At 44.6% G+C, this 17,424-nt stretch overlaps 1 protein-coding gene across 1 annotated transcript in view; it reads left to right on the plus strand.

The window, feature by feature from the left end:
• SORCS2 (sortilin related VPS10 domain containing receptor 2) overlaps positions 1–17,424 on the plus strand; it is a 222,356-nt gene that overhangs the window by 162,383 nt on the left and 42,549 nt on the right. Inside the window, exons 11-16 of the mRNA XM_054984867.1 lie at positions 1,742–1,831; positions 2,187–2,366; positions 7,790–7,936; positions 11,383–11,485; positions 13,355–13,431; positions 15,847–15,938. Of these exons, the coding sequence (XP_054840842.1) occupies positions 1,742–1,831; positions 2,187–2,366; positions 7,790–7,936; positions 11,383–11,485; positions 13,355–13,431; positions 15,847–15,938 (689 nt within the window). The remainder of the gene's footprint in view (positions 1–1,741; positions 1,832–2,186; positions 2,367–7,789; positions 7,937–11,382; positions 11,486–13,354; positions 13,432–15,846; positions 15,939–17,424) is intronic.

Raw genomic sequence — 17,424 nt, forward strand, 5'->3', positions numbered from 1 at the left:
ACTTGTCGGGGATGCTTATTAGGGTTTAGGGTATTCCCGCATTGGGCAGTGGGTTGGACTGGATGGTCTGTAAGACCGCTTCCCGCTCTATGATGCTATGAAATAGGAGGGTATCTTCTCTAAAACAATAAAACATTGGCCTACAAAATGTTATTTCTGTGCTGAACTTGGATTGCTTCAGACCCTGTTTAGTCTTTTTCTTAATTAAGTCTTAACCTTGCAGTGGGGTAGACAGCTGGGCTTTGCCAGAGGTTTTAGAATTATTTACAGTCTCTGGAAGTGTGTCCCTGTAGGCATGAAGGAGTAACATATCGACGTTGTCTCTTACATTTTAATGCAGAAAGCTAACAAGCTAGATAGTGAATGCCTGCAAGCATAGCCTCTCCTAGAGTACGTACCAGATTCACAGTTTTGCTTTGTCTCAATTTGAAATTTAAGCTCTAAGTTGATCCCACACCAGTTTTATGGAAGGGTGGAGTGGATGATACAAAATACAGCACAATGTGCTTTCTCCTGGGTGACTAAGATATCCATCACCCAGTTGGCACACATATCCAGGGCCAGGGCTTTTTTTCTGGGAAAAGAGGTGGTGGAACTCAGTGGTTTGCCCTTGGAGAAAATGGTCACATGGCTGGTGGCCCCGCCCCCTGATCTCCAGACAGAGGGGAGTTGAGATTGCCCTCCGCGCCGCTCGGCGGCACGGAGGGCAATCTCAACTCCCCTCTGTCTGGAGATCAGGGGGCGGGGCCACCAGCCATGTGACCATTTTCAAGAGGTGCTGGAACTCCGTTCCCCAGCGTTCCCCCTGAAAAAAAGCTCTTCTTTTCAGGCTAGAAAAGATGTATAAAACACCACAATGCAATAACTACTTCAAAATCAACAAGTTGGAACAGTATGCATGTTTACAAAATAATTCTCTGTAGTTTGAATCCAAGCATTATTTTTTGAAGTAGAAAGAGAGAGACAAAGTATATTGTATTGAGATCCTTGCAGTGAATGCTACATTGCTGAAATGAAAATTGGGCTGCATCTTCAGACCACATTTCTTTTTTCAGTGTTTACACAGGAGCCCAAACTCCACATCCATTTAGAAGAGAGGCAGGAAAGGCAAAAGGTCTTCTAATGTACTCTTTGCCCTGAAGAATAAATCACAATCAAAATGAAAGTTGTACTTGCTTTGTCTGTGTGTGCATCTGCAACAGGGCCACAAGGAATGCAGGAAACAGTGTTGTGCCTGATGCTGTTTGAAAAATAACCTGTAATTTAAAATTTGCCTTGAAAACTGGATTCGGGAATGTCACAGTTAAGCCTTCATCCAGTGAGTGTTCGCTGTTGGAGAATGGAGCATCACTGGATAACATCAACAAACGAGAAAGGATGTTTTGTGTTAAACACTACATAGCATTTGTGAGGTGCTTTAGAAAATTCAAAATGCATCTCATTCATTATCTCAGTATTCCACACAACAGCAGCCTTTTAAGGTAGATCACCACCATTATTCTCGGGATTATCTCTGAAGGAAAAGCTTGTGGGGCTAGCTCACAACAGAGCCATGGGAGATTTTGACATATCGCCTAAAGCTCTACAAGCTCTCTGTGCAAGTGGCACCGCTTGTTATATCCATTCTCTGTTTAGTGTTTAATCATCAGTAATGATACGCACCATTGTTTCCTGTGCAAATGTGAACCGCTGAAATAACTTCTTATAAACTATGTCATTTCTTCCCCCCTCCCTTTCACAGACATCATCAGCAAATCAAACGAAATATTATGTGTCTTACCATCGGAATGAATTTGTAGAAATGAAACTACCGAAATATGCATTACCCAAGGTAATCATCCACAAAATACATTATTAATTTCTGACTGAAAAAAAGCCTTGCGTATCCCCCTTTGCAGAGGCTACTATATGTTCTTTCCTATTTTATTCATATTTTTTCAGTTTAGCCTTTGCCTATTTTTTCAGTCATGTCCTGTTTCATAGGAGTTTTTTTGCCCCCCCCTTTACAATTTTTCCATTGGGAAAAATTCCCTACAGAAAAAGAAGTCTTCGGTCTTGCCTGAGGAGAAGGATCCTTCCACTGGAAGATGATTCATAGGATCAAATCCAATATAGTTTCTCTGCATGTGGGAAAGATTAGTAGCCTCTGGTACACACCATTTATATCTGTCTTTTTTTCTCTATAGGATTTACAGATTATTAGCACTGATGAGAGCCAGGTGTTTGTAGCCATCCAGGAATGGTATCAGACGGACACATACAACCTCTACCAGTCTGATACTCAGGGTGTCTCCTACTCGATTGTATTGGAAAATGTCAGGAGTACCAAGCAGCCTGAAGAGAATGTACTAATAGATATTCTAGAGGTAAAATGACCTTATTAGGCCTTACGTTCTTCTGACTCCTCATGTTTCTTGCTCATTCTTGTAACCCCTTTGGCAGTAGTTTGTTACTTGTCCCCCCCCCCCCGGTTACTTTTCAACCTGAAAAATTGGTTCTCAAAGCAGCTTACAACAATTATAAACTAAGATAAAAATATCAAGGTAATTTTAGTGAGGTCCTGGCTCAGGAAAAGTGGCTAATTACTGCCATATCATCTCCCTCTCGCCTAGCTAAGTTGCCAGCTCCAGATTGGGAAATACCTGGAGATTTTAGGTGTGGAACTTTTCCTCCTTTCAGTTTTAGGTATAGATATAGATGTCTTGATCTAAGATTGCATGGATGTAATATATACAGCAGGATTTGAGTCCAATGGCACCTTATAGCTTCTTCTGAAGAAGAGAGCTCTGACTCTCAAAAGCTTATACCCTGAAAATCTTGGTCTCTAAGGTGCCACTGGACTCAAATCCTGCTGTTCTACTGCAGATCAACACTGCTACCCATCTAAAGTAATATACACAAGAATTGTTTTATAATTCCTTTTGAATTTCAAATCATGCTGTGATTTCATCTACTGATAAGTTGAACTAAAATATTTAGTCCACATTGCAGTTTATCATAGACATCTTTTGTTATGATTGAATGATTTTAAATATAGTAGTTAGACAGTATATGCAGGGCTGCTTTTAAATTAATGGTATACATGTCTACAGGTTTGTGGCCACATTGGCAACAGAGGATAGGTGATTTTATCTTACTGCCATTTGCTTGCTTGGGAAGTTTGAATGTGTGCGTCATTGCCTTATTAATTTCACATTAACATCCTTATTAATATACAACCTTTTGAGTATTTATTTTCAATTTTCAATATTTGTTCCCTGCTTTTCTTCCAAAAGAGATCTAGTGGTGCTTACAACAGTTTGGAGAGCCAGTTTGGTGTAGTGGTTAAGAGCACGGGACTCTAATCTGGAGAGCCGGGTTTGATTCCCCACTCCTCCACAAAGCCAGCTGGGTGACCTTGGGCGAGTCACAGTTCTCTTGAGCTCTCTTAGCCCCACCCACCTCACAGGGTGATTGTTGTGGGGTAATAATAACACTTTGTAAACCGCTCTGAGTGGGCATTAAGTTGTCCTGAAGGGCGGTATATAAATCGAATGTTATTATTATTATTATTATTATTAACAGTAAAGAAAATAATATCAGTGAACCAAAATGTACTAAATGAAAAGCATGTAACACAAAGCAAAAAATTACCTCTTGGGCCAGTCCTGGATTCAGCAATTGGCTCTCTGAAGGTACAGTCTGTAAGCCATGGGCCTTGCAACTCACACCTAAGACTCTGCACTGCTGCCCATGCCTAAGATTTATGCCTGCATCCTGGGAGTGAAAAGCAAGTGCTCAGTATGAGGTTACAGCTGGCAAACCTGTTCTTCGTGGTTTTAGATGCATTATGAACAATGGCACCCAGTCAGAGCAAGGTGCTTGCCGTATCTGAGCTGCGGTTTGCTCTTTGTCTCTGAAGTATGTTCACTTTGATTAAGCTCTTGTAATGTTTTTAATAATGATCTTTTAAATGCAAAACCTCGATGAATAACAATGGTTTGGAGCCCACTATGAGTATGCCACACCCACCCAGCCGTGTTTATTAGGCTGATAGTCTGTTGCTGCCGATTAACTTCCTGTTAGGCCTTACCTCATTCCCCCCCCCTTCCCTAGCTTAGTTTACTAGCACACCAGCAGTAACCAGGGGGAGCCAAGTTTACCGAAGTTGTTGTGAAAAATCCTGTCAATAGCCCTAGTATTCCATTGGATGGCTCAGGCCCAGATGCAGACCCTTGTCAGGGGGTCGTGGTGGTGGTGGAGGACCACAACTTCCAGGAACGGGGCTGTTCATTTTTGGCCTATCAGATGATATTTTGGTAAAGGCAGCTGGTGCAGATCAGCTCTACTGCCCAGCGGGCCCTGCTCTGTCCTGCCCTTCAAGTTGCCTAGGCATCAGCAGCTGCCTCAGGATTCAGCCTGCAAATGGGCCACTCTCCTGGCTAACCTGATCCTCAGAGGGGCTTTTTCTTCTCCTTTTCGTACATCACTACTATAACTTGGCATTTGTAGGAATTTTCAGCTGACAGGGTCAAGGCTCCCAGCTCCCCTGTGTAGGCTTGCCGTTCTAAAGCCCTGCCTCGTGCCTGAGTCTCCTGCTATCCAGTGTCAGGTTACCTAGGGGCTGCTTACCACTGGGGCACCACTGGGGGGGGGGGCGGCAGCGGTTAGCACTTTGCCAATAGACTACCCCTCCTCCAGGCACTTGTTTCAAATAGCACGTTTGAGCTGTGGCAGTCTGTGTGGTACAGAGAACAACTACCAGCATTAAAGATTATAATGCACCTATACTAAAAAGAAAATGTTCACACACATACCATCAAGCAGAGCAGCAGACTGAGCAAGCGACCCCAAAAGAAAGGTACAAACAGGCAATTCCTCTGTCCCTCACTCTGTACGTGCCCTAGCTGATGTTCTTCTAAGGTAGGCTCTTTAACTTAAAGGTTACAGTGGTTTAACAGCTCCCCATTACCTCAGAGTCTTTGTTCAGCTCTCTAAGCCTCCACATGGCAATGGCCGCGACCTGCCTGAGCTCCAGTTTGTGTGATCCTTCCAGCTCCGTGGAATCAGTCAAAAAGACCCTCTTCTTATGAGCCCAGCAGTTTTTATTTTCTCTGTTTGCCCTTCCCCAAGGAAGGGCAGGAGGTCAAAGAAACTTTTCCTGAAGTGCCCAGGAAGAGTCTTTAAACCTCCCAAATATAGGTTCTCCTGAGCAGCAGCTTTTAGCAGAAGGTCTGAGCTGACCACTTCATTGTCTCTGGCTGGGCAGGCCATTAGCATCTGAAAAGGTCTGGCAGGATGTGGCTGGAGAGCGACTGACTTGACTTCACACTCCCTGCCTATTCTCAGCTATGAAAAGCTTTCTAAACTAAAGGTGAAGATTTTGGTCCAGTCCAAACATCCCAAGGAAAATGCAGTTCTCCACACTAGCCTAGGGGTCCACTGGTGCAACCAGCATCCTAAGCTAGCGTAGATTCCAAGCACTGTGGATCAGGCTTGCCAGAGATGGGAAATCACCTGCCCTCCGCTCTGATTTCCTGCCCCCATTGATGTGGTAGGCAGAAGAAAAATATCCTTTAAAAATGATCGCTGGTGATGGTGCCCTCTCATGCCCCTCCCCTGCCATTGCTGATGGGCAGTACAGACCAAGCGGCCTCTGACACTAGGACAGCGTTGCTGGGGTTTGCTTTCCTTGCTCCTAGTAACCAGCAACCCTCTAGGGCAGTGGCTGACTGGGAAATTTTCCTGTAAGTTAAATGGCCACTCTTCCATGAATGCAAGTGGTCTTAGTAGCAACTAGACATGGGCACGAACAGCATTACGAACATAAAAAAAACCACGAACAGCCCAATCTGCTGTTCGTGAGCCCCCATCCTAAATGAACAGGTGGTCGTTAAAAGCCTTGTTCGTTGCCTTCAGCAGCCATTTGGCAAGCCAGACATTCTGGCGCCTGCTGCAATCAATCCCCTTGGCAACCGGAGGGAGGGACTGAACTCTGTCTGAACTCCTTCTGGCTTTCCTTCTGGCTTTAACCCTTCAAAGTACTTCCAGCAGAGAGTTCCGTTTTTGCCACTGTGAAGAGAAAATGACAGCCAACGGGGAGACCCGTGTATCATGCCTTTCCCGGAGTGCAATCTCTCTGAAACTTGGGGGGGGGGGGGTCTTCAGAGGACAGTGAGGACTATGTCCCCTGCAAATTTGGTGTGTATTGGACATTGGGAAGGTCAGTTTGTGGGATGTTTAAAGGGCCCTGCTCCTTGCACGTGGCAGGAAAGGGCCCTTTAAACTATCAGCTGGCAGGCAGCAGGGGGGAATCCCCACCTGCCAGCTGATAGTTTAAAGGGATGTTTAAAGGGCCAGGTAAGTGGGTTTGAGGGGAGGGGGGTGGGGGTGGGGGTGAGGATGGTTCTGATTCTGGTCCCAATGAACAACGGACATGTCCAGGAACAGTCCATGTTCATCCATGTTCGTTGTTTGTTGTTTGTGGATGGCACCAAACAACGAACAGGGTGTTCGGAGGTTGTTTTTCCATTCGTGCCCATGTCTAGTAGCAACCCTGTCTTTGCCTAGTCGGTGGAAGCTGAGAATAGAATTGCATTGTTAGTCTTACATTTTTAGTGTCAGACTGTGGCTAAATAAGGCTCTCACTACAGAATTCCCTTTAGAAGCAAACACAAGTCCATTGTTTGAGAAAGGAAACTTTACTGCAGAAAAGGTCCATTATAGTCCACTGTCCTGAATAGGAGACTCAGGATGGTACATGATCATTGTTACCAATGAAGGGCAAGCATAAGGTACAGAGTAACAATACCCATCTGGATTAGCCTCCCCCCACAGTTCTCAAAACAACATCGCTCAGTCCTGGGAAGCTGCTCTCTTCAAGGCCAATGCTTGGTGGAACGGTGTTAGACAAAACAGTCTCCTCCGGTGGGAATGCTGCCTGGGAACTGGTGCACCTGGGAAGAAAGCACTTAAACACTAGAAGCATTAGAAAATGGAGTCAGTACAGTTTAGATATACACTGGACCTGACATTTAGGTCATTATGTTTTTGACCATGAAGTGTGCAGTTTTTGAATTAAAAAACAGATCAAGCACTTTTGGAGAGTGAAAATTGCAGTGGGCGTATCAAAATCACTAGTTTTGTTTATGCTGGACTAACTGAAATCTGGTTCCTGTGTGGACTGAGGCACACTAATGGCTAGAAAAAGCTTAAAACAGGGCATTGTATACCCGGCCCTAAAAATGGTGGACACGAAGTATACCTCCCAAACTATTGTGACTCCAAGACTCTTGGAAAATATAGAACCTGCCCAAAACATTCTGGAAATGTCTTTGAGGGGCCATTTGCATTTCATGCCCTCAAAACAATATCACTGTTTAATCAAAAGAAGTTTCAGTAAAATCAAAAGAAATGGTTTCAAGACTGTAGAATCTAAGCAGTAGATTTTTCTTATTTGGTAGCAGTGGGAAGAGTGACAAATGTATACTGGATATACACAGGGCTTTTTTTCAGCTGGAACATGGTGGAACGGAGTTCTGGAACCTCTTGAAAAAGGTCACATGGCTGGTGGCCCCACCCCCTGATCTCCAGACAGAGGGGAGTTTAGATTGCCCTCCGCGCTATGTGGTGCGGAGGGCAATCTAGAATCCCCTCTGTCTGGAGATCAGGGGGTGGGGCCACCAGCCATGTGACCATTTTCTCCGAGGGCAACCCACTGAGTTCCACCACCTCTTTTCCCAGAAAAAAACCCTGGATATACATATGAAAGCCACTTATTAACTTTGTTGTATTTTTAATGCTAATGTAGGTTAGAGGCGTCAAAGGAGTCTTTTTGGCCAATCAAAAGATTAATGGAAAAGTGACCACTCTTATAACATTCAACAAAGGCCGTGATTGGGATTTCCTCATTCCTCCAGAGGTTGATATGAATGGTAAACCCACCCACTGCAAGCCAGTAAGCATTCTTTTTTATTTCCTCTAAAGGACAGCTGTCCAAAATATTTTTTAAATGGTTGTGGAAGAATGTGTGTGTATTTTTTCATGCTTAAAATCAAACATTTTATTCGTAAATTCATCAAGGTTGATCTAAAAGGACAGCAGAATTATAGAATTCAGCTTTTCTTGATAACATTTTAGACTCTGATGCGGTGATCCTAAGTAAATTTACACCCTTCTAAGTCTATTGAACTCAGTGGGCTTGGAAGAATGTAATTATGTTTAGGATTACACTGTAAATGAAGACTCTCAGTGCTCCTCCTTCTCAGAAAAAGAACTGCACATCAAAAGCTTGTTAATAAATGCGTCTTACATTATATACCTTTTCTTTTTTTAAATATATTTTTTATTTTAAGAAATAAAGTTTTAGGATAGAGTGAATGCAGAAGGTAAAAAAGAGGATTTTATAACATGATTGTATAAATACTACTATATAAAAGAGTAAGCGTATTCAAGACAACTCACTTCCTACCCTGGTGTGCCACCAGAGGGTGCTGCTGTGGAGGGGAACCCAGGCGAGGCAGCCTGTCCCTCCAGAAAGCATACTGTGGTGGGAAGCCAAGGCCAGGACAGGGAGGAAAGAGGTGGCAATGTCCACCCCCCGCCTTCACTGGCTGGGATCAAGAGCGGAGCAGGTGGTAATGCCTGCCCTGTGCCATCTCCCAGTTGGGATCAGTAGCGGAGCAGGTGTCAATGCCTGCCACAATCACCCAGCTGGGATCAGGAGCGGAGCAGGGGGCAATGCCTGCCCACCTCCTTCATCCAGCTGGAATCATGAATGGAGCATGTGGCAATGCTCGTCCCCCCTTCACCCAGCTGGCATCAGCAGCGAAGCAGGTGGCAATGCCCACTCACCGCCTTCATCTGGCTGGGATCAGTAGCAGAACATGTGGCAATGCCCGCCCCCCCACCATCACCCATTCGGGATCAGGACTGGAGCAGGGGGCAATGCCCTCCCTTCCGCCTTCACCCAGCTGGGATCAGGAGCAGAGCAGGTGGCAGTGCCCACCCACTCCCACCTTCACTGGCCTGGATCAGAAGCGAAACAGGTGGCAATATCCGCCCCCGGCATGGCAGCAGCAGAGAAAGAGGCATTTCACTCCCCACAGGCTTGGATCAGCTGCTTGTCAGGGAGATCACCAACAAGCAGCTGATCCAGGGGTTTAAATGTGATGCCAAAGTGAACATTTTATCCACTGAGCCGGTGGTAGGATGTTTCCATCTGCCCAGCTTCATGGGTAGCTATTCGCTATTACTTGGGAAATGTTTTTCTTCTTGATTAGTTAGACTGTGGATGCTATGAAAGTCCCACCACCAAGTCAGCCAAGGACATCGTTATTAGGGTGAAAGTCCCCCCCCCATCCAATATCTTGTCTGTCCTGAGACAGGTATAAGCAGGGGGTGGGGCCCTGTTCTGACTCCACTGTCACCAGTGAGATACGATGAGTTACCAGCACACGGTACAATAAATAGCACAGCGGTCTGAGCATAGGGAAACCCCTTTCTTCAAGCTAATTCCTCTTCTTGGTTTTAAGCCTTGAGATTTTTTGCTAGTGTTATGATATTAATTTGGAGGAAATAAATCAAGGCCAAGACTAACAGAACCATCTTGAGCAGACTTACATCCTCTTAAGACCACTGAAACTTAGAAGTAGAGATGGGCACGAACAGCAATATGAACCAAAAAAGCCACGAACAGCCCAATCCACTGTTCGCAAGCAAGCTGTTTGTGAGGCCCCGTTCCCGGCGAATGTGTGTTTGTTCCAAGCCCTCTTCGTGGTGTTCGTCAGCCGTTCGTAAAGCCAGACAGTCTGGTGCCTTTCAATCAGTTCCCCTGGCAACATAGGCATGGACTGTCTGGACTCTATCTGAACTCCTTCCGACTTTTCTTCTGGCTTGTAACCCCTCAAAGTAGCTTCCAGCAGAGAGTCCAGTTTTTGCCACTGTGAAAAGAAAATGACAGGAAAGGGAGGGACCCATAGATCATGCCTTTCCTGTGGTGCAATCTCTCTGAAACTTGGGCAGTCTTCAGAGGACAGTGAGGACTGTGTCCCGTGCAAATTTTGTGGGTATTGGACATTGGGAAGGTCAGTTTGTAACCCTTCAATTAGCTTCTAGCAAACAGTCCAGTTTTTGCCACTGTGAAGAGAAAATGACATGACCCATGGACTCTCCTTTCCACGGCTCAAGTTCAGCTAAGTCCCAAGGGGGCCGTTCTGGCTCCCACGAACCACCAACTACGAACATGTTCGTGAACATATCATGAAATACAAACAGAGAGAGGCACGGAACAACTCCACAACAATATATATATAACTGTGCCCGACTTACTATGCAGCAAAAGTGCTGTATAGGCTATTTAGAATCAATGAAAAGGCTATAAAGACCATTCAATAAAGCATATAATTATTCCAAACTGTTTCATACATGTAGAAAATGATTTCATCAATACAACCACTCAAGTATATCATTCGTATTAGGTAAATAACATGTATTTTTACAGAGAAAATTTTTCATATTGCAATGCAACTGAATATTTCCAATACAATAAATGTAATACAATAAATGTAATACAATAAATGTAACTGCTGACGGGTCGCCAGCAAGAGGTTCCCGTTCCGGATTCCCCTTTCTCAAAGCAGTTACCAAATTACCAGTTTGATGGATGTAATATCTCAATAATTAAATCAACAAGTCAATATTTTTTGGGGTTTCAAAGTGCATAGCAATGGTTCGCACAATGGCGTTGGTTACCAATAAATGTAATTACCTGTATTAATACGTTTCATTTGTGACCTCCAGAAGGTGGTACTTTGGTGCTTGAGGTTGCAAAAATAGAAAGGTTATTTTTCAGCCTGATCTTGTAATCACCTCCAGTGGAGTTAGAAGCGTTGTGATAATTTCAAAAGTTGGAAGAGGAAATTAACACCTCTGGACTTCTAAGCATGGGATATGTATGAGATCATGAGGTGTGTACAGAACAGAACTATGAACTGAATTCTGTATAAACTGAATTTGGAATCTTGAAATATCTTTCCCATTGTGATTTGAAAGGTGGTGATGGTGTTAAAAGTATCCCTTGTCTCAACAACAGCCTTGCAGTTTGTTTTTCGTTTCACAGTGATGCAGCAAAGGGTGGGGCAGGGTTGAACTTTTTCAAAGACCACCCAAACCTCACAGTGCTGGTGTTCCTGTAGATGCTTATAACATGCCAGCATCGTGTCTGTGCCGCCTTGGGTGGATGGCATCGGTTCATGTTGTGGCAGCAGTGAACTGCCACCGCCCTCCTCTCCCCTCTGACACCTGTCATGACCTCCCATTGACCCACCATGTGGCTGTGTCAAAACTGAGAGGCATTCCTGCCATTCTGCTCAAAACAAACACTTTTCTTTGTTATCTTTGTAGCCTGATTGCCACCTTCACCTCCATCTCCGCTGGCCAGACAATCCGTACGTGTCAGGAATGGTTCATACCAAGGATACTGCACCAGGACTCATAATGGGGGCAGGTAAACAATCCCTTTGTTGATTGAAAAATTACATAATAAGTATTATATATTACTTGAATTGGAGTAATTTGGTTTGTTGCTGTGTTATTACCAGGGCTTTTTTTTCTGGGAAAAGAGGTGGTGGAACTCAGTGGGTTGCCCTCGGAGAAAACGGTCACATGGCTGGTGGCCCCGCCCCCTGATCTCCCGACAGAGGGGAGTGTAGATTACAATCTCAACTCCCCTCTGTCTGGAGATCAGGGGGCGGGGCCACCAGCCATGTGACCATTTTCAAGAGGTTCCGGAACTCCGTTCCACTGCGTTCCCGCTGAAAATAAGCCCTGGTTATTACCAATATAAAGCTGGTTGCTTTTACTTCTGTCTCAATTGTTTCCATCATGCTTGGAGGACAACCATCACAGAAATAAGGCAACTGGCTTTGCAGGTGGGGATAAGAAGCCAGTATCGAGAGGGGACATTCTGGCCTACTTTCCCCCTTACTTCTTTAGGCTTACCATTGCTGCACCCTCCCCAAGCTATCCTCTCCGTCTCTTCTTCTCCAAGGTCAAATTCCATGTGCCACATAAAGTGCTTTTCTTCTCCTGCTGTTAGTGTACCTGTGACTAAAACAGAAAGGCAGGTCTAACTGTACTGGTGGTACCCTAGGCCCACCTGAGTGCTGCATGAGGTGGGGAAGGCAGCTCTCGGCCCTTCCAAGCCCCACATGAGATGAGGTAGGTAGGTCAGCCCTTGTAAGGCAAGGGAGGTGGCAGCAGCTGCACCCCCCTGTCAGATAGGCTTTCAGCATATCTGTCATGCATCATATTTATTTTGTCTCAGTGCCTCTGAGTGGGTGCAGAGAGTATCAGAACTGTGTAAACCTGTTGCTAACTGCTTATCTTCCAGGCAAGGTGTTTTGATTACGAGTTCCTGCAGATGCTTGGGAATGTGACCTTGGGTCCACTACAGAGACTGAACCAAGCTCCTCTTCTTCCCCCTCCCTTCTTCCCAGGCGATGCACGCCAAAACTCCTAACTGCCTCTTCTTCCTGCTGGAGGGGAGGAGACGTTAACCTATAACTGATCTAACTTTCCCTCCTTTGGTCATTCCAGTCAGTTCCATTGTTACAGTATCTTGAAACTGGTATTTACTCTAAATAAACATTTTTTAACTCATACACTGGAGTGATGCAGTAAAGTGTTTGGGAGAAGTACCTGGCAAGACCTGACACCCCCCACCCTCCCCAGAAACTGAGGACCAGGGTTTTTTTTCTGGGAAAAGAGGTGGTGGAACTCAGTGGGTTGCCCTTGGAGAAAACAGTCACATGGCTGGTGGCCCCACCCCCTTATCTCCAGACAGAGGGGAGTTGAGATTGCCCTCTGAGCTGCTCAGCGGCGCGGAGGGCAATCTCAACTCCCCTCTGTCTGGAGATCAGGGGGCAGGGCCACCAGCCATGTGACCATTTTCAAGAGGTTCCGGAACTCCGTTCCACCAAGTTCCAGCTGGAAAAAAGCCCTGCTGAGGACTCTACGTCCCTCCCTGAATGTATTTGTTTCCAGCGTCTCCTCTGGTTCTGGATACTGAACTTGCTTTTAGCACCCTCTCCCAATCACACCACACACAAAGGTATTGTGAGTAATGCCTGAATAGTCCTTCCTTTCTATCTTGGTCAGTTTTCACTTTTGTTTGCCTAGATTTTGTTTTCAAATCAAAGATTGGTTCAGTGATGGCAGTGATGATGGAATCTCCAGAAAGTATGTAGATGGGCTTTTATGGAGCGGTGCTGGAGCCATTTCTAGTCCTAATAGGGAATTCCTTCGTCTGGGTATGTTGATGAACCTCACTACAAATATCCAGCTGCTTAGTAACCAAGATCTGTTCTGTCTTCAGGAAACCTGGGTTCCCAGCTTGTTGAGTATAAAGAAGAAATGTATGTAACGTCCGATTGTGGCAAAACCTGGAGACAGGTAAGGTCATGGAGGCAGTAACTGATTCATGAAGCTAACATAATAAGGAACCCCTTTACCTGTCAAAGTGGAAAGGGTTTTATGTACTCAATAAAAAGAGATGTAACAGTTCAAAATATCTTCTCCGGCGGTGGTTTTTTACCCACATTGTGTGTGATTTTGTACTGCACTCAATTCATAAATATCCTTGTAGCAGGGATAGCCTGCTACCACATAGGGCCAAACGAAAGAATAGAATGCCACTAATGGTCACATAAAGCTCTCAGCTCAAACCAGTTTGACGTATTATTAACAACTTGCAACCTATGCTGGATAATGATCTTTTCTCTCGCAAGCATTGGGAAGCAAACCTTTTCTTGCCGACAGACAGCCCCCTAATCTTAAACAGCTTATTCATAATAATGTACCTCCTAATATGGGCAACAAACCAAGATGCCAATTTTGACCCTGTATTCACAGTCAGTCACTGGACCTAACAACACCAGTTACACCATCTCAGGTTTTGATATCATTTATTTTGATTTTTATGTCTCATAGCATTGTTGTCTACACCAGGGAAACCTTAAAAAGAATTGCCACCTTTAGCAAGTGTACATAAATTCACTTTTATTGTTTATAAAATAATTGCTCTGCATGAAGAACCAGTCAGTTGGCTAGAGATATGAAAAACAGAGGAATAATCCTCTGCACTCTGAAACCCATGTAGAAGAGCCAGTACGCCTCCCTTTCTGCACCTGAAACCCAATGTCAGCAAGAGCCAGTATGGCCATGTGGTCAGAGGGCCACAGGGTTCAAATCCCTAAACTTACTGGATGACCTTGGGTTAAGCTGTACTCTCTCTCCATTTAACCTACTCTATAGCGAAGTTGTGAGGATAAAATGGATGCACTGTTGCTGAGGGGAGGTAGGTAGCAACCAGAGACAGTACTTTTTCAATGGTGGTACTTCACTGTTGGCATTCCCTCCTCCTTGGCATCTGTCTTACTCTCCTTTAGACACAGTCTGAAACTTTTTTAAACTCTGACTTTCAACTAAAGGATTCAGACATTTTAAAAGCTGTTTTTATGGTCAGCTTCCAGCCTTGACTGTTTTATGGACATCATTTAGGAAGTTGAATGTTATTTTTAAGGCTTGTTTTAATACTGTTAACTTTGTTGTTTTTAATGATTTTATTGTATTGTGTGTTTGTTTGAGCTGCCTTGAGAAGATCTCTGGACAGGCACCATATATATTTTATAAATATAATATGTGCTGCCCTCAGCTCCTTAGAGGAAGCAATAGGTGGAGGGAGGGAAAAGAGAGAGGGAGAGAGATTCCCCCTTTTAAGAGTGTTTCTTTTTCAGGCCGGGCAGGTGGTATATGGGTCCTGAAAATGATACAAATACAGATGTAAGGAAATTGCAATATTGATTAATGCCAAAAATATTTTTACATAAAATCTTCATAAAGAATAGCAATTTCCAGCAATTTACTTACACTAAAAAAGTGACTCTCCAAATGATTGTTATAAATCAGTTCTAAATAGACCGAGGAGCCCTCGCTCACCAAAAATGGTAACAAAGGACAACCGTTCTGTGAATAAAATGAGTGGTCTATACTAAATGTATAGTTCAATTAAAATGTTGATTCAGTGGCAATGAAAATGCCACAATAAAAGTCAGAAGTATTCCTAGAGATATACATATAAGCAGGGCTTTTTTTCAGTGGGAACACGGTGGAACGGAGTTCCGGAACCTCTTGAAAATGGTCACATGGCTGGTGGCCCCGCCCCCTGATCTCCAGACAGAGGGGAGTTGAGATTGCCCTCCGCGCTGCTGAGCATCGCGGAGGGCAATCTCAACTCCCCTCCGTCTGGAGATCAGGGAGCGGGGCCACCAGCCATGTGACCATTTTCTCCGAGGGCAACCCACCGAGTTCTACCACCTCTTTTCCCAGAAAAAAACCCCTGCATTTAAGGACCTGTCCTGGACCATAGTTGAGTTCTCAATCTGTGATCATGTGCAAACCAGAGACCAAAGTGTTCAAAGAGAGTAAAGGGAGGTGTGATATAGGGATTAGAGTGGAGGAAGCATGATTTCATCCCAGGCAGGCTGAGGAGAACAGGCACTGCCTGCCTCTGGGAAGTTGCAGGAGGGAAGAAGAGAGTGCTTTTTGAAAGCTTACACTCTGAAAACCTTGTGGGTCTCTAAGGTGCCACTGCACTAAAATCTTGCTGTTCTACTGCAGACCAACAGAGCTACTCATCTAACTATCTTCATTGGATGGACATTTGTAACACTTTCAGAGCTTTGTGGATCAGCCAGAACGTTTCACTACCAGTCTTGCAGAGAAACTAGTAATGTGGGATATGGTCAAGCGAACCCCTTTAGTAATACACAGAGATTTTTATTGGTTTTTTTCCTCCCTGGTTTCTAGGTGTTTGAAGAGGAACATCATATCTTGTACTTGGATCACGGAGGAGTGATTGTGGCCATCAAAGACACTTCTATTCCCCTGAAAATACTCAAGTAATACTTCATTTTAATTTAATTTCATATAGCTGCCACCTTTACAGGACAAAGTTTATTCCAGCAATTGTAATGGGAATCATTAAGATCAAAGTGCTCAAGATAGGTAAGGAGGGGACGGACCTTTTCTTAGCTCTGCTCCCTTTGTGAGCATCGGAATTTGCCAGCGGCAGCTGTAGGGTACTGACTGCATGGGGCGGTCACCTTAGACAAACCTCCACTTGGAGATTTAGGTAGGGATTTTGAAGGATCCTCTTCCTAGGGTTAAGTAGCAAGTGCAAGGTTGGGTTTTCCCCCCTTTTGTTGCTGGCCTTACGGCAGAGTTCGATATAATATCTCGCATAGTTTTGCACACCTATGTCCACTGATGCTATTTTTAATTGATTTGTAGTTTTTTAACACAGAGCTGGGGGCCCTATCTAGATCAGGTGTGGCGTAAGGCTGTCCTAGTGCACACGCTTGCTGGCTATTTAACTTTCCCGGAGGCATGCCCTCGACACCTCACCCCAGCATTCCGGGATGGGGGAGTTGGAGGGAAAGTATTGCCCCTCAACCCCCTACCTGGCTGCAAGAGCAGGAAACAGGTAGTGGAGATGGGTTGTGCAGATTCGCCATCCAGGAGACTTGATGCTAGTGTTGGAGAACAAAGGTCCCAGGAAGGAATATATTGATAAATAAAGAACACTGCCTACCAATAGAAACTAATGGAAACTTTTGTGTTTGCTGAGCCAATACTAAATTTAAAAGACTCTGTAGGACTGACTTTATATCTGTCTATTACAGGTCACCTTAGAAAGAGGAAAACCGTATTTGAATTTATGGAATATGGAACTATAAATACTTTAGTCACATCCAACAAGCAATAATGTACACATTTTAGCATCTAAAATACATAAGAGGCCATAGTTAGTCTGGGGTGCACTGCCTTACCTGAGCTTTGATCCTACAGGTTTGCCTCCACCTCTCCTGTCCTGTCCCTCTTCTGTGACAGGTAGAAGCCAAAAGAGAAAGGTGCCTGGAAGGGTTTATGGTGTTTTCCCCCTTGGGATCCCACCCTGCCTTGGTGGAGTTCCTTTGTTCTGCTCCAGGACTCCAGCTGAGCCCCTGGAGTTCTTCAGTAACCATCTCCACACCCACCATTTTATCTTTCGACATTCTTCTGGTGTCAGGGGAGCACCAGAAAGGGATCTTTGCAAAGGAGCACAAATTAACCATCTAGGCAGTGGGTAGGCTTGCATTACTGCATCCCATTCTACAGCTTAGAGCAGTTACAGTTTCTAAGAAAATACAGTAGGCAGAAAATAAGCTAACCTATTATGGATACAAAATACCTGGCCAGTCATCGAAATGGCAGGAGCCGGAACAGAGATGCTTATGGCACATCTCCCCTCCCTCATTAGCTACACGTTGTCCTTAGATGATGGACAGGATGAACATGCCTCTTTCCTTCCCAGTTATGTGGAAAGTGGAATAGCCAATCCACACT

Source organism: Eublepharis macularius, chromosome 7 (genome assembly GCF_028583425.1).
Source record: "Eublepharis macularius isolate TG4126 chromosome 7, MPM_Emac_v1.0, whole genome shotgun sequence".
In the NCBI taxonomy this organism is placed as follows: domain Eukaryota; kingdom Metazoa; phylum Chordata; class Lepidosauria; order Squamata; family Eublepharidae; genus Eublepharis; species Eublepharis macularius.